General features: G+C 34.0%; 2 protein-coding genes across 2 annotated transcripts; one reads left to right on the top strand and one right to left on the bottom strand.

Moving 5' to 3' along the window:
* Positions 1–9,637: 9,637 nt before the first annotated feature.
* Positions 9,638–13,550, bottom strand: LOC133194532 (protein rolling stone-like). The gene is made up of 2 exons (XM_061330476.1): positions 13,437–13,550; positions 9,638–10,495 (listed from the first exon to the last, which is right to left on the bottom strand). Exons 1-2 carry the CDS (start codon positions 13,533–13,535, stop codon positions 9,719–9,721), a joined length of 876 nt encoding a protein of 291 aa, XP_061186460.1. The 5' UTR covers positions 13,536–13,550; the 3' UTR covers positions 9,638–9,718.
* A 1,315-nt stretch (positions 13,551–14,865) lies between these two features.
* LOC133194530 (RING finger protein nhl-1-like) lies at positions 14,866–16,910 on the top strand. The gene is made up of 3 exons (XM_061330475.1): positions 14,866–15,050; positions 15,488–15,683; positions 16,257–16,910. Exons 1-3 carry the CDS (start codon positions 14,923–14,925, stop codon positions 16,713–16,715), a joined length of 783 nt encoding a protein of 260 aa, XP_061186459.1. The 5' UTR covers positions 14,866–14,922; the 3' UTR covers positions 16,716–16,910.
* The last annotated feature ends 21 nt before the right edge of the window (positions 16,911–16,931 follow it).

Raw genomic sequence — 16,931 nt, 5'->3', positions numbered from 1 at the left:
TTTCTTTACAATTTAAACCTCTTGTATTTATTGAAATAAATGTTAAGGAAGCAATTTTAAGTGTTTTAAGATAAAAATCTGTAATTAAGTATAAGTATACCTATCAGAGTTGATCCAAAGAAGTGTTCACTCTCAAGTCCTTTATTGGGAAAGCAGTAGATATGAAAGTCCCACACTGAAAATATTTCCATATAATTTTAACTGTCACTGTGTGTCTGACTTTGGGACTTTTTTTGTGATTTTTTGCGAGATCCAGAGTTGTCGCGCTTTTCTGGGGCCCTAAGCTCTGATAGCATACAGGATATATCGAGCTGAGATGAGTTTTTTGTCGTGCGCGGTGTAGAACTAGAACGCTGGGAATTACGTACTTTGTCGCTAGAATGGGATATAAGACGTTTCCGAGGATTTCCCCTAATTTATTTTGGCCTGGCCATGCTGAGGGGAATGTGTGGATGGTTCCGTCTTTGTCCAATCCGGATGCCCAATAATCATCATAGGTTGCTTCAACGAAGATTGTCGACTTTTTTTCTTTACGAAGAGCCTCGCGAAAATCTGACACTTGATCAAATTTAGCCTCGATTATTTCGGTCACCAGAGCAACTTTGTTAGATTCGAAGCTGTCAGAGGGCGAAATCATCTTACCAATCCGTTTTGCATCAAGAGCAGAAGACGCAGACTGGATAGCGTTGGACCTCGGTATATCTCCGCTTCTTATAGCCTTCACATATTGAAAAGCGTGTTCAGATGATTTGTGTTGAACACCGAAAGCCTTAATTTCGCAAGGATAGAAGTTCGACAGTATATCTGAAGCTCCTGCAAACGAGACAACTTTGGGCAAAGGCTCTGTGTACTGGTCACATATCTCATCTCCCGGGGAATGTCCTTCCTTCTTGCAGGCTTTACATCTAGGTTGATTAGGACAGTCTCGCTTATAGTGGGATACTTCCCAGCAATTTGTACATTGTGGAGTACGCTTATTAGAAGGCTGTCCGTAGTGGTAGATGGAACACTGCAAGCCAGCACATCTACATGTTCGGGGTAGAAATTTGCCTTCAGGGAGCGCTCTAACATATATAAAGCGATTTCCATTCAAGATCTCGGTCATTTTCCTTGTTTCAGGATGTCTTATTTTTTCAAACTTCAAGTCACTTGTGAAATTAAGATCAAATTGGGTTAAATTTTCATAATTTCATCATCATCTACTGACAGCGGGACACCTTTGACAGTTATCTTTAATACCTGTTCAGATGGATCTTTGATTCCTGCGGAGAAAGGGTTGTTGTCATAAACATTAATGTGTTTGTTTGTTTTTGTTTTGAACATATTTTATTGACTAAATCAAAAGGATTGGAAACAAGTTCTTACAACTTACTAGTTCCTCTCCTTAAATATATTACTACATGTCATGCAATTGAAATAGTACACAGAAATATAAATTTAAAAAGTGATACAAGTGAAATATCTGTTCAATAACATAGCAAATTTAAAATCTACAGGTTTCATCAATAAATTTATGCACAGCAGCAAAAATATTTGTATTGGTTTGTAAAGGCAAATTTACATCACCCCATAATAACAAATTTGTGTCAATAGTGACCAATTCGTCAAGAAAAAATAGGCGGTTAAAAAGATTATTCCTAGCGTTTGGGTAATTTCTACAGGCAAAAAAGAAATGATAAACATCTTCATACTTTCCACATGAACATAAAGGACTATTAATAATATTTCGTTTGTGTAGATCATAGTTAAGTATACAATTATGTCTAAGTTTAGTATGGATTATATTTGTATAACGTTTGCCAAATGAAAAATAGATTGGGGGATTTTTTAGTTCTGTAGTTAAGTTTTTACGAAATGCATTGAGTGAGATGGCTTCTCTTGTTTCTATCTTTAATAAATTCCACTGTTTCACAGCATCGGGTATAAAAGACCTTTTGTATAATTCTAATCTGCATCTTGGAGCAGTGAATTGTTCTTTATTACGGGTATTATATTTTGATATTTTTTCACGCTTGTGTGGAACAATATCATTCAAGTATTCAGGTACACAACCATTATGAATTTTGTACATAGTCGTCATTTTTGCGACATAGCGCCTAAATTTCAACGTTTCCCAGCCAGTTTCAGAGTAAAGTATTTCTCTTGACACAAAAATTGGAAGTCCTGTAACAATCCTAGCTGCAGATAGTTGAACTCTTTCAAGCTTTTCGGCATCAAGGTTAGAGCAGCCATCCCAAACAATAGAAGCGTATTCGAGCGAGGGTCTGATAAATGTGACATATAATTTTGAAAGGTGTGTCCTACCAATTTTAAACTTAAGTTTTTTTAAAAGCCCAAGTTTTTTATAAGCATTGTTTACAGTGCTATCAATGTATTCTGACCAGCTAAGGTTTTGTGACAACAATAGACCTAAGTGACGATGAACTGGGACACACTCCAGTCTGTCGCCTTTAAAAAATAATTTAGGCATAACAGAAATATTTTTCTTGTTGAAAAAAATAACTTTTGTTTTGGAAGGGTTGAATTTTAGAAGCCACTGATTTGACCAAAGTTCCAGAATATGTAAATCGTGATTTAAATTATATTCAATATCAAGTATATTGTATGAAGATTTTTGAAGCGAATTATCATCAGCAAAAAGTCTACACATTGATAACATATTTACAGCAACATCATTTACATATATCAAAAATAAAAGTGGACCTAAAACAAAACCTTGGGGTACACCTGCAAAAATATCTAGTTTTGATGATAACAGATCCTTATACATTACTTTTTGTGACCTTTTATACAAATAACTAGAAAACCACTGAAGAAGATCACCTGATATACCGTAAGTTTGTAATTTAAAAAGAAGCCCCTTGTGCCATACTCTGTCAAAAGCTTTTGAAAGATCGCAGAAAACCATACAACTTGATTTACCTTCATCAATATTTTGAACAATACTATGATATGTTTCTAGTAATTGATACACAGTGGAATGACCTGGTAAAAATCCTGCCTGATATCGATAAAACAAATTATTACAATGAAAATAATTGTACATATGTTTGAAAATAATTCTCTCCATAATTTTGCTAACACAAGATAGTAACGACACAGGTCTATAATTAGAAACTAAAGAGGGATCATCTTTTTTAAACAGGGGAATAACATGAGCGATTTTCCAAAAAGCTGGAAACGTTTTTTCTGATAAAGACCTGTTAAACAACAATGTAAGTGGTTTAGCAACTGTATAAAGAGTAGATTTTAACATTTTGTGACTAATACAGTCAGGACCTATGGCTTTGTTCACGGGAAGAATTGATATAATATCTATTACTTCTTGTTCCTCAATGACAATATTACAGAGTGTGTCACTACACAAATTGTACATGTTTGGCAATGTTTCATCTGAATCGTCAATTGTCGAAATTGAAGAAAAATACGAATTTATCGCTTCAATCTTATCGATATCTGAATAAGCAAAATGTTTTATACCGTTATCATTATTTATTTCTATTGGTGGGATTTCGTTGGACAATTTCACGTTGAATGCGTCTTTCATCAACTTCCAATATAGTTTATTATTATTTTTGCTTGAATCCTCTAAGAATGTATCTATATTGTCGTAGTAATTTGTTATCGCATATTTTTTCATATTATTTACCGAATTTCGAACCGTTCTGTATGCGGCAAAATCAGAATCTTTTTTAGTTTTGTGTGCTTTCTTACGAAGTCGGTTCCTAGTTCTCATTGTTTTCCTTAAAAGTGAGTCAAACCATGGTTTGTCGCGAGGACGTATGGTTACCGTTTGTTCAGGTATACATTCACGAACACACGAAAGATATTCAGAAGTAAAGTTTTCTGATGCTATATCTACTGTATGAGCCTCGTTTATGTTCTTATTCCAATCACAGTTTTCAATTAAAGAATTTAGTTTTTCAAAGTCAGCTCTTTTATAAGCCCACACTTTTCTTTTGTAAGATCGATTATAATTTATGTTTGAAGAAAGCGATATATATGTAGCTCTGTGGTCACTTATGGAAGAGTCCACTACTAATGTACCCGATTCACGAACTTGAATGTCAACAGAAGTGAGAATTGGGTCAAGGAGCGTGCTCGACGTGTGCGTAATTCTTGTCGGTTCGATAATATTATTAACAAGGTTGTGTGTTGAAATAATTTCATGGATGATATGTGTTTGTGGAGTGTTAAGAAGATCAACATTAATATCACCGACTAAAACTATTTTATCCGATTTTTCACTCATTTTGTCAATACACCAAGAAAGTTTGGTCCAAAAACCACTATCAGAGTTCGGAGGACGATATACACAGCATAAAAAGATTTTAGAGGTATGGTTATCAATTTCGATACATATACATTCAATGTTAGAGGGTTCAAAATCATGGCGTCTAATAACACGTATTTGGTTAGAGAAATAAATCATGACACCTCCCCCGAAACAGTTCCTATCTTTTCTTATTATATTACAAAATCCATCCAAATATAAGTCTTCATTATTTACGGTATTGTCAAGATGGGTTTCTGTAAAACATAAAAGATCGAAGTCGTGAATGAAAGAGTTTAAATGACCTAGTTTGTGTCGAATACTTCGGATATTAAGGTGTAGAATGTCAAGGACATTTTCAATAACAGGGCCCGGATTGACCTCAATGTCACCACATGCCAATAGAACAAATGTGAAAAATTGTAAATAAAAATTGACGTACACAGATTTTAGTGTAATGGATGTCAAGCACTGAGTGAGTATTCTAAAAACATTTTTCATGAGTTGCAATATACATGCGCATGAAAAAAACAACCATAAACATGTTTTTGATGTACCTCTGCCAGATAAATAGAAAAGACCAATTGCAGCACGATATTGTTCGATTGAGTTACCCATTATCTACCTTGTGACATAAGTAGAATTTAAAAAAGAGGCTGCAATCGGTAGCTGCTAAAGTTATGACAAATACAAAAACCACTAAATACACATATTTGTTTGCATGACTTAGAGATTTTGGATATAATGTATAGTTCAAAGTATCAACAAAAAAATAATACAAAGTATAACACAAACACAAGATAAACAGGAAAAACAAATAGAATATGAATATGTACATAGGGATAACATGGGTAATAATATACTGTACACTGGTGTAAATTAATGAATACAAAACCAGTGTAAATAAGTTGAAAAGGTTTAAAGTTGTGGAAAGTCTTTTGAGAAAATTGTAAAGGTACACATTTACAAAAATGGTATCTTCACAAAAACAAATAGCGGAATGGATATACAATGCAACAAAAATGTATATACATAATTGAATAAACAAGAGATGCAAAAAATGCATAGGGTAAAGGGAATTGAGAAGTTGTGGATAAAGTTGATTTACTCTGGAACATACAAAAAATTAAATTTAGAAAAATATTGAAGCTATTGTTATGATTGACATTTAGTTTTATAGGTCTTACTGAAATACTTGTCAGAAAGTCATCAGAGGATTTTGTAAAAATGACTACACTGCCTCCTGAATTTCATGTCCGAATTTGACCAAGTCTGATTCGTCTCTGATATGATGGTACTTATCGCGATTGTCTTTAACAGTTATTTTTCCATTTGAAGATCTTGCATTCTTGAGGAGACTTTGTCGACACAATTGTCTGCACAGATAGAGTAGTCTGTCGCGGAATTTAGTCAGATCCTCATTAACCGAAATACGCTTAGTTTCTTCGCAATCATGAAATTTGCTGGAGTTTCTGAGCACATGGAATTTCGTATCCACAGATTTCAGGCGAGCGATGATTTGGCGTGGACCTGGTCGTTGTTTTCCGGGGTTTCCAACTCTGTGTGAGTTTATAATATCATCTTTTGACAGTTCTATTCCGGCAGCTGAGGTAGCCTCAAGGAGCTTTTGACTGGTGTTTTCACCTTCTGATTCAGGAATTCCTGATACTCGGATGAGCGGACGTCTGCCGTACTGTTCAAGCTCATCAATCTGTCGACGCATGTCGTTGTTCTCATTTCGTAGACGGTCTATCTCCTCACGAAGTGGGGCAATTTTTTCTTCAATCATGGAGGAAATTTCCTCTCGAAATGATTCACGGATACCCTCTCTAACAGCTTCGGCAATTTTTTGAATATCCTCTGGAGATAATGTCAATGGACCATTTAAAACATAGTGGGGCTGAAAACCAGGGTTGAACTGCTGGAGGTGTGGTTCTAAATTTTCATAGCCATGAGTTATGGGGATGTTGGCGTTGAAGCGCATATTGGAGATGGCTTTTGATGCTCCTGTGTGGTAGTGTTTTCAGATACCGATCCTTCCTTAGATTTTTTAGGGGTGCGAGCTGCCGCATCAGCAAAAGATTTTGACATATCTTGAAGAGTTCTTTTATTAGATTCACCCATTTTCAAGAATTACACAATACCACTAATATAAACACACCTTTATAGAATCAAATGTAATTGTGCAATATACAGTAACATAGGTTTACAAGGCTTATAACTGAAAATTCAGGCTTAGGACGACTCCATGCCACACATCCAGGTTAGAGTGAGTAATGTTCATAACGCTAACACCAGCATATAAAATTCAAACACAAATAACTCACATATTTCAGCATTGCTCCCTGAATTTTCAAATCATAACACACCCTTCAATGTTCTTATAGTTTTCTTATAGTTTTCAAGCCTATACCACATACATTCTCAGCTGAATTCAACTTAAAACTCAACTTAAAACTCACATTTAGTCGGAGCTGATAAAAAACCGTACACCAATGTGTTTGTTTCTTACATCAAGACCTTCTTGAAGAAGTTTTGATCTGCTTTCTAAGGATTTGACATAAACCCGCCAAAGATCCCTGTCTTTTTGAACACACAGAATATCTGGTACAATTTTGCTAGCTTCAACAGATAATTCATAATCTGATATTCGGTCAACACCTTTCGTTACGTTCACTTGGAGTTCCTTGTCTTTGAAATAAATAGGCTTAAGTAGCTCCATGTTTTTCACAGTTAAAGAAATAACGGTCAGGCCTTAGGGCTAGATTGGGCTAGTTAAAGGACCGTTAAACCGTTAAGCCGTACACATGAGTGACCGTTCAGTAGGATAGCTATCGAATGTTCAATGTAATAACTGATCACTACTCACAAGGTACTCACAGGTTAAAGAACCAAACATTCATTTAAATAAATCCATCAAAATCACGAACAAAGAAAAAAATATATATACAAAAGCGTAGGAAGCATAGGAAAAGTGTAGGAATAAAAATTCACCACAAAACTGTCTAAACTTCCCAAAAAAGCCAAAACACACGGAGCGTCGACAAAACACGTCCTCTCGGCTCAGTGTCACGTGGCAAAGTCATTCTTTGAATATATAACAATTTTGGCCTTTTGACCTTGGAGTTTGACCCACATTTCAAAAACTTTAACCTTTGGTCATAACGTTTGAACAGTTAGTACTAGGGCTTTCAAGTTTCACAGGTATATTCCCTGTGACAAGACCTTGCTTTGGATACCAACAGTTTTTACCTTTTGACCTTGGGGTTTGACCTACTTTGAAAATTGTTTAACCTTTGCTTTAACTTTTGAACAGTTGGTGTTTGGGGCTTTTATATTTTGCCTGTGTGTTTCTGACAAGGTCTTCCCCTGCGTATACCATTAATTTTGACCCTCTAACCTTGACTTTGCATTTTGACCCACTTTTAGAATAATTTAACTTGACCATAATTTACTTTTGAATGGTTGTTGCTTGGACTTTTTATATTTACCAGGTATATCCAGTGACACAAGTCCTTTCTTTGGGTAACAGCATTTTTATCTCTTTACCTTGGAGTTAGACTTACATTTGAGAACTTTAACCTTCGCCCAAAGCTGCCATACGGGGGCATCCGTGTTTCACAAACACATCTTTTTTTGTGAAAAAAAATTCTTATTATCTCCCCCGCGCATCTGTCAAGCCATTATCTCCCCCGCGCATCTGTCAAACCTTGATTCTCCTCTGCATGGAGTTCTTCAGTGCATTTATTCTTCTCATAGGGATATAATTCAACTAGGGATGTCAACGAATAGTCGACTATTCGACTATCAGTCGAATGGACCGACGATCGAATAATGAAACGACATTCGAATATTATTTTAACTAAATAAATGCAATAAATGAGAGATAGATGAGATGGAATTCTCATCAAAAAATGAGAAACATTTTTTTCTCATAGACAGTCGATAATTTTCCTCAACAAAAAACGGTAGATTTTCCATGTACGTATAGAAAGTACAGCAATTATAAGTGCTTCACTACTGCGAAAATTAATTGTCAGTAACTGTCTGTGTTGTTTTTGTAATAAATTACCAACCAATATAATGGGCTTTGTTTGTAAAATTATTAATTGGACTTTATCTTATACCATGTAGCAATTATCTTTTGTTATTTTAAGTTTGCTCAAATGCAAGGAATAAACCTGTTTTGATACATCGATAATTATTAAAACAATGCGCTTACATTTTAAACTGTTTGAGGACATTTTGATAGCCCTCCCCCTCCATTTTATTTCATAATAAGCTTTAAAAATATCGGCTGGCAATTTTTAAATGCTTACTTAATAAAAAATGACTGCATGTACAGGCCGATTTATGAATTCTATTTACGGGGAAATAATAAAGTTTGGAGAATTAAGTTTCTAAATTTATTTCATAGAATCATGCTATCCACGCGTTACGTTGCATTAATTTTGATGCTACTTTTTAAATAGATTTAAGTAAAAAGGTTTCTGAGTATGTACCAATGAAGTATGAAATAAAATTTTATTTTCAGAAAATGTTCCGAATATTCGACTATCGTTCGAATAATGCAATCGAATGATCGACTAAGGAAAATAAATATTTTGACATCCCTAAATTCAACCCTTCCGACATGACAGCAGCCCTTAGTTGGTCGAGGGTAGCTGGAGCTTTCCGACATCTTCAAACCCTTCCGTCCAATTAGTCCCGCAGATGTTTTATTTGAGAAAAAAGGTAGATTTTACGCTAGTCGATTTGGTTAATATGTGATTGTTTGCGAGAAAGTCTGGACAATCACGTATTTAAGGACAGATGATACAAACTTTTGTCAAAAATTTTGAAAATAAAACAACTTATTTTAAGTCATAATATAAATAAAATCAATAAGTTGAACCGCACAGTTTTTAAGGTTTTTTCAAAGTTTCTCAATAATGGCATTTGAATTGACAAAAAATTGTACATGTCAGATTAATAAGGATGGTTGCAGAAAGGTAGAATTTTGAACATCATAGAAGTTTACAATTTCTTAATATTTTAGAAATATATTGATTGCATCATTAACAACCCAAATAGGTCAACAAATATAATACCAATCCGGGCATCCATTTTAAGTTTGTATCATTTGTCCTTAAGACTATCAATTTGAGAATGCTAGCGACATAAATTGAACAAAAATAGGTTAATTGTGCATTGCTTATTATAATTGAAAATATGTAATTATATATTATTTTGCGAATAATTACTTTTTATCATTATGCCTCTTGAAGAAACTCTCGAGAAACTTGGAATTTTCTTTAAATGAAAAATTTTAATACCACGCACAAAACTTTATTTATGTACATCTTATGAACAAGCATATGTTTTTTTTAATTAAAACAACTTGCAAGCGAAAGTTTATAAGACACAACACTACAGTATCAAGATTTCTTTCAAGACTAAGGAAAATCATTCAAAATATACTTTACAAAATATATAATGTTTTAATAAGTAAATGCCAAAGAAGACCAACTGTAAAAGTGGGATGACGATGAAACACAAACCCGGCACGGTAATACTGGGATATAGAGGCTGGCTGTAATCTAGGACATTGTAAATGACGGTCCCGGAAGCCCCATACAACACTAAACTGAACGCAGTATACACCAGCCCGTAAATGATAGGATACAGAAAATGAAGAAATCGAACTGGACGTGCGCTGATTGCGATGTCAATCAAAACAAACACTGTGTTGAACGCATGCATGTTCAAGTCGTTAAAGAGTTGAGATTCGGTTACAGTTAAAGTTGGGTAGATGGCGCCAAAGTAGATGGTCGTCACTATAATTGAAAACACATGTACTATATCAGAGAGCAGCCATGACAGTTTCATGTACCATGTGATGTTGTCGTTCAGCTCATTCCCACACTTTTTTGATCCTATATTTTGGTCTTCTGTAGGTTTGGGATTTTCCTCGGCCACGTATCCTAGATTTTCTCGACTTTTATAGTCGCATTCATGTTCCTCCTTGATGCTGGTATCCGTTTTTGACCTTTGAAATTGATGAAAAATAGCTATAATGGCGGCGACAATTAAATGAAGAGTTAACATGAAGTATGTCCATATTGTTAGGAAACGCAGAATTGTGTAGCTAGGTTCCATTGCCCAAATGGTGATGAGTGCTCCTATTGTGTACACGGATAAAAAGACCCGAATGAGGATATAAACCCATGCTGGCCAACGCCACTAAAGTAAAAACAAAAGAAAGTTAGGTATTCAATGTTTAATGAAAGGATATTGAACAAATTTCAATCATTCTAAACTATAGTTAAATAATCATGTACTCTAAATAGCGATAAAAGTGAAATGAACCAAATTCACAGGAATGTTAATATATTAGAAACAGTTTATTCTGAACATTGAATGTAACGTTTTTGAAGAGTTATCTACCGTTCAGTTGATCAATTTTTTAAAATTTTTTTTTTAAATTAGAAATATCTGTGGTAAATGATTCTTTTTATTTAATATTTCAGTTAATAAAGAGAGAGTTTGTGCATATTTTAACCAAAAGATAAATATGAAATTCAAATTATTATTTACAATATCTTGATAAATCAAGTTCTTCCTAGACTTCTATGTAAAGTTCAAGGTGTAAGGAAATGGACAATATTCAAAATTTACTAAATTCCAATGGTGGATTATTTTTATTTAATTACACTTTCAAATTCACACCATGATTATAAAAATCGCACCATTCATTTACTATTAGGTATAAAATATGATCGTTATACATTAAATACTTTAAGTTGGATATTAAATATTTTGATATTTTATATGTAATCTACATGTACTTTTGAAAAAAAAATCATTTGGGATTTAGTCTTAGTATTCCCAAATGAATATATAAATGCATATTTATTTGATGTAACCTCTTTCCAAAATACAAAAGATTGCCTATCTAACCATTTGTTTGCCATATCTTTTTTTTCTGTGTATTTGGTGGTATTTCTCTAGTGTAGATTATTTTGTACATCTGGCCGAATGATTTTTCAGTTTTATCCTTTATCATCATGTCTCTGCATTTCCTGTAGATTTAAATTCGACCTATAAGTCACTTCACATTTGTAAATACAGACAAGTATCAATATTAAACCTTTCGTGTCCTTCTCCATCGCCACGTATTAAAAAAAAATAGATTCTATGCTTTGCATATAAATTAAATGGAAAGTTCGTTCATGGATAATTTACAATATCGAGGTCTTTTATAAGGTTTAACAGCAAGTAGGTTACAATTCAGTTTATCTTTTTCTATAGGGTGACGTTATTTACCAACAGGAAAATTCAAAAGACAACGAATTACGTGTATTTTGATGAATAAAAATCATTGCTGCTTATTGAAAATTAGAAAATACATTTTACCATTGCCTTATGAAATTGTTAATATTTGAACTTATTGCGAGAAATTCACCATGTAGATTTCAATTCATTCTTTTTTTTTTTTTTTTTTTTTTTTTTTTTTTTTTTTTAGATCTAATGGCATATCACTCGATGTAACTGCATGTAAGACCTCTTAAATTTGTAATGTACAGAGGTCCTTCCACAAAAACAAGAATTGTCGACTCCGTTATAGGCAGTCAGAAGATGAATGAGTTGTGCAATGCAAAGTGCATATAGAAAATTAACTTAGAATTAGAAAAATTTGCCTGCCTTCGGTCACAGTTTTGACCCACTACATGTACACGTAAAATATGATTGGTGGAAATGTGGACCTCATACTTATATGAGAATGTCGAATAATTATATAAAGAGACATCCATCCCACTCCACCCAACTCCCTCCCATCCCACTACATTGTATGCCCCCCCCCCCCCCCCGCGTTCTACGGGCCTGACGTCATCTGCCCGTAATACATGATAGATAGAAAATCAGGATATAGCAACTAATATGCAGTGGCGGATCCAAGAATCTTGAAAAGGGGGGCCCGACCAGTTTGGGATCGGGATAGAGGCCCAAGGCCACACCAAAAAAAATTATTTATTAAATCGTATGTATATTTTGGACAAAAAAGGGGGCCCGGGCCCCGTGGCCCCCCTCTAAATCCGCCAGTGATATGTGAGCTGTATTGTCAAGATAGTGGTATGTAGGGAAAAAGAAAACTTTCAGCATTTAATTTGCCGACTTTTTTTATCTAAATGTTTGCCTTTCACATGAAAATGTTAGCTTAATGATTGCATTCTGCAAAACGGTTCGATTTATTTTAAATGTCTATTTAAAATAAAAAAGTTATCGCTATCGCGAAGGCATTCCATCAAATTGACAGGTAGAATTATTTACATTGTAAGTTATTTGCTAATCATGAATGTTTTACTCAGACCCCCTTTTCGATGAATGCATGAGGGGGATATTTTATATTTCCTCGAAAAAAATCTCGCTAATACCGTAAAAATAAAAAAAGAAACTATTTCACCCCGTGATGTTTCGTAGGCGTTTACTTTCATATCCCAGTTACTTTGAAAAATTCCTGCTAAACTGCAGTTTATTTGTTTCGTGGGGAAGTGTGTCCGGACAGAATGCACCTCAAAGGGCAGCGATAATCTTCTCTTTCCTCCGTGAAATTACCTAGAAACTTTACTAATTGAAGGTGCACCGTGTCTATTTCTTGTAATGTCATAAATACATTAAGTTAGTTAAATACTTTGTACACATCAGCAACGTAAAGAGATAAAGAAAATGAAATCAAATGTTGCAGTAAATCATGTTACACTGAAATTATACCCTACGCCAACTATTAAACACATACTGATAAATTTTGTCGTAAAAATTATGTCTACATATACTTGTTCTTATTGTTAAACTGTTCTTTTATTTCCAAACTTTAAAACTATTTTTTATTTGTTAACGAAAAACGTATATCATTTTTTACAGTTTTATGCAATTTTAAAGTAATAAATAATTCACGAATGCTTTCTTTTTAAAAAGATTTATATAACACTGTATTACATAACGTCTATTGTTGACTCAGTTTATAAAGAAATTAAAGAATTTTAAAAGAAGTTACATCTCTTTAAAAAAAATCAATAGCATTTTATGACCCTAATAAACACATAAATCAACTAGTAAAAATTTCGACTGAAAAATGTAAAATATATGATGACGAATTGAGTCTGGTAAAAAAAAAAAAACTTACCTGACACGAATAGAAGTGTTCGGGGTTAGAATACTTAAATCCTAGTTTCCTCAGGTGAAACTCCTCCCTAAGGGATCCTATCCCCCCAGCCCCCTCCATGTTACGTTTTCCGCACGCTGATAGTGAGGGGCACAATAGTCACAGTAACTTACAGGTGCGTCTGAAACACGTGGTTTTTATTATTGCAATACCTTCGTTCCTTATCGAACTTTTATCACGGAGCGATTCATCGCCTCACTTTTACGGTGCCCTCGTCATAGTTTAATTTTACTTTCTGATCCGCCTACAGTTCTGTGCATAGGGACTGCGCCTCCTAACAAGCTATAGTGAATGAATCAGTCAAATTGGCGGATCCTAGGGTTTTATAAATGAACACACGTTCTGAACCCTTTTAAACTAATATGCGGGCGCGTACTGGACATGAACAATGTTCAAAATTGATTACAAAATCGTTCACAATATCACAATGTGAGGTAGAATTTTTTGTTACTTGATAACTCACGGGTTAGATGGAATTTATTTTTTGAGAGAATTTAATCCCATTCCCTTCCTACCACTTGGGGGCTTCCCTCATAAAACTTATCGAAAAGTGGCTGATTTTTAACTCGCCGCATTTTGAAAAAACATAAAATGATATACAAAAAAAAAAAAAAAAAAAAAAAAAAAAAAGAACAACAGCTACACAACTTTATTTTCGATTGTAGTTGTTTTTTTCGTTGTTTTCTATTTGATATAAAATTATGCCATACCTGCAAATCTTGGATCCACCTATGTTTCACGTATTCATTAATTATATTTGATTTGTTTAGAATAAGCATTCTGAATAACTTTGCTTTAACACAATGAAGCTCGTATGAACTTAGACTTGAGTCTAAATTTCAATTATTCTGCAAAATGCTTAATTTTGAATGTAAACTGAAATCAAATTTTGTATTTATTTAAGAAATGAAGTAGAATCTAATGATTTTTTGGTTACCTTTTCAATTTCCGTATCATTTTAGCACAGTTTTTCATATTTTCATATGAAAAAAAAAATCATATTTGAAAACCATACACATGTAATAGTGTGTAATCTTAGATGCTTCTTGGTCGTGGGGGAGAGTTCGAGCCCGTAATGGAAAGTCCGAGAGAAGCATAATATAACTAAGGCAACATTTTTATTTATATAGCGATGTAAACCAGCAAACTTGCATCGTCATTGTTGATCGAAATATGAAAGGAAATTCTTATCTTAAAATAAAGGAAGTTGCAAAAAACTAGCATTAGCTGCGAGTGTGCTTTAGCTGTACAATTTAAGCCAACCTTTGAGGTAGAGCCCCCCCCCCCCCCCCAAATTCCTTGTTTCATAACGTTTACATCGCTGAATTATGACGTCACAATGCACGCCACGTTGCTGGATTCCGTTGTTATTTTACCACAGTGATAGGTGTAGGGGAGTCTACATAAATTTCGAAATTTAACATTATTTATTTTAATAAGTAAAACAATGGAGAACGAGTCCATTTTAGAGAAAATCATCGGGAGTGAAGTAATTGGCCTCTTAAAGTGCAACATTTGCTGGGATATATTTACAGAACCGACCATTCTGCCGTGTGGACACACGTTCTGTATGGGGTAAAGTATTATTTATCTATCTGCGATCTAGCATTTTTGTTGAACAGTTGCTTATTCTCGTTTAAATAGACTGAGGCTTAGATTCCAAGAGAAGATGATCTACGAGTGGAAAAGGTGACTTTGACAACCGCTTCCATTTTAATTGCGGCTATCAATCTAACGACCACAAACAAGTTCAACATGAGGAATAACTCGCATATATCTTGATGAGTGCAATTTGCCATAGAACATTTCTTAGATAATCTAATGTATTTTGATAACGAAGCTAGGGGACCTACGATTTAAATTCGACTGTATTCTTATTTTATGGCCACTGGGACATGGTACATTGCACGCCTGAAGTTCTGAAAAAAGTTTATGAAGATTTAAAAAAAAATGTATTCACGTAGTTTTTGTTTTAATAAAAACATTAATAAAAAAAAATCATTTTTTTACAGATGTTTGAATGAGATAGGCCGACACCGGTTGAAAAATACAAAAGTGGCAGTTACCTGTGACATCACAATTCTGTGTCCGAACTGTCGTCATGGCGTTCTTCTCGATGACGTCAACAACCTGAAGAATGGTGTTCGATTAAACTACGCTTTGAGTTCCATTAAGGAAACACTGACAAATGTTCAGTCTGTGCCTAAAGTAAGCTTATAAGAACAAGAAATCTGTTTCAAGACAGTGTATTTGATTTATTGAGCTGCATAATTATTTTCTTGAAATTAAGCTTACTCATATTTTCAGAGTACATGAAACTGAAGTACATATAGATATCAAAATAAGTATACCAAATGTGACACCATCATTTTTATTCTATATTTTATGGAAATTAATAGAGCAATTGACCTAAATATTTTCTAGTAATTTTATTAGCACCTGACTTTTGACTAAATGAAAATCACAGTTTTAAATAAAAAATAATGTAAAAATATTTCCCTCCTTTTGAAAAATGGCCGTGCATTCAGAATAAAAACATAGAAGTACTACTTCCTACCGGAGTTTAAAAAAACAAAGCCCCCCCCCCCCCCCCCCAGCAGATGTTGATTCTAATTAATACATGTATCTCATATTTTCAAAATATCAAGAAGAGTAAATATCTTTTAAAATCTACAATAATGCCACGCATGTGTAGACTTTTTCCTTCTTTTATTTAATCATGTTTTAATAAGAAAATTACATAATGGAATTTAAATCATATAATTATCTGTATTTCTCCAGGTTGACGCCTCAACCAATACCGATACCAATGCAGTATGGGACGAAAAGTTGAAAAACATAGAACAAAATATGAATACTGCCTTTTACGAACTGAAGAAAAGAGGCAACGTTATAAACAGTGCCTACGCGCAGATTGCAAAAATAAGGGAATGCAAAAACCAAAATGTTAAAACCGGGCTTTTTCAAGAAAACGGCGAGTTAAACAATTACACTGTGAAGACAAAACGCATAAATGATCAAGTATTTGATGTCATGAAAAGCAAACTGAATGTCAATCAACCCGAATTTGTTCCACGTAGCCATGCCAACCCGAAACAATACGGTTATCAACAAGGGAGAAGGAATCACCATTATGTGCGACAGCCATGGAATTCTACTTCCGGTGTGATTCCACAGTATCATAGAGTTCACCCTGCATTTGACCCTGCAATTGTTTCCGTCTATGGTCCTGCGCAGTAAAAGAACCAAAAGAGTACTTTTGATATACATGTATATTTTATTTAGAGAAAGCGTTGACCTATTTTTTTTCTAATTGGAACATTGACGACGCCAATTTATATCTTTTTATCTGGCTTATTCCAGAAACATAAATTTATAAAGTTTTATATATTCTACATTTTGTATATTTTATTTAAAAATAAAGGCAAAATTTTATAGCTCTGTATGAATTTATTT

Source organism: Saccostrea echinata, unplaced genomic scaffold (assembly GCF_033153115.1).
Source record: "Saccostrea echinata isolate AGI-Se365-2 ecotype Australia unplaced genomic scaffold, CSIRO_AGI_Sech_v1 ptg000029l, whole genome shotgun sequence".
In the NCBI taxonomy this organism is placed as follows: domain Eukaryota; kingdom Metazoa; phylum Mollusca; class Bivalvia; order Ostreida; family Ostreidae; genus Saccostrea; species Saccostrea echinata.
This window is presented reverse-complemented; position numbering and strand designations above follow the sequence as displayed.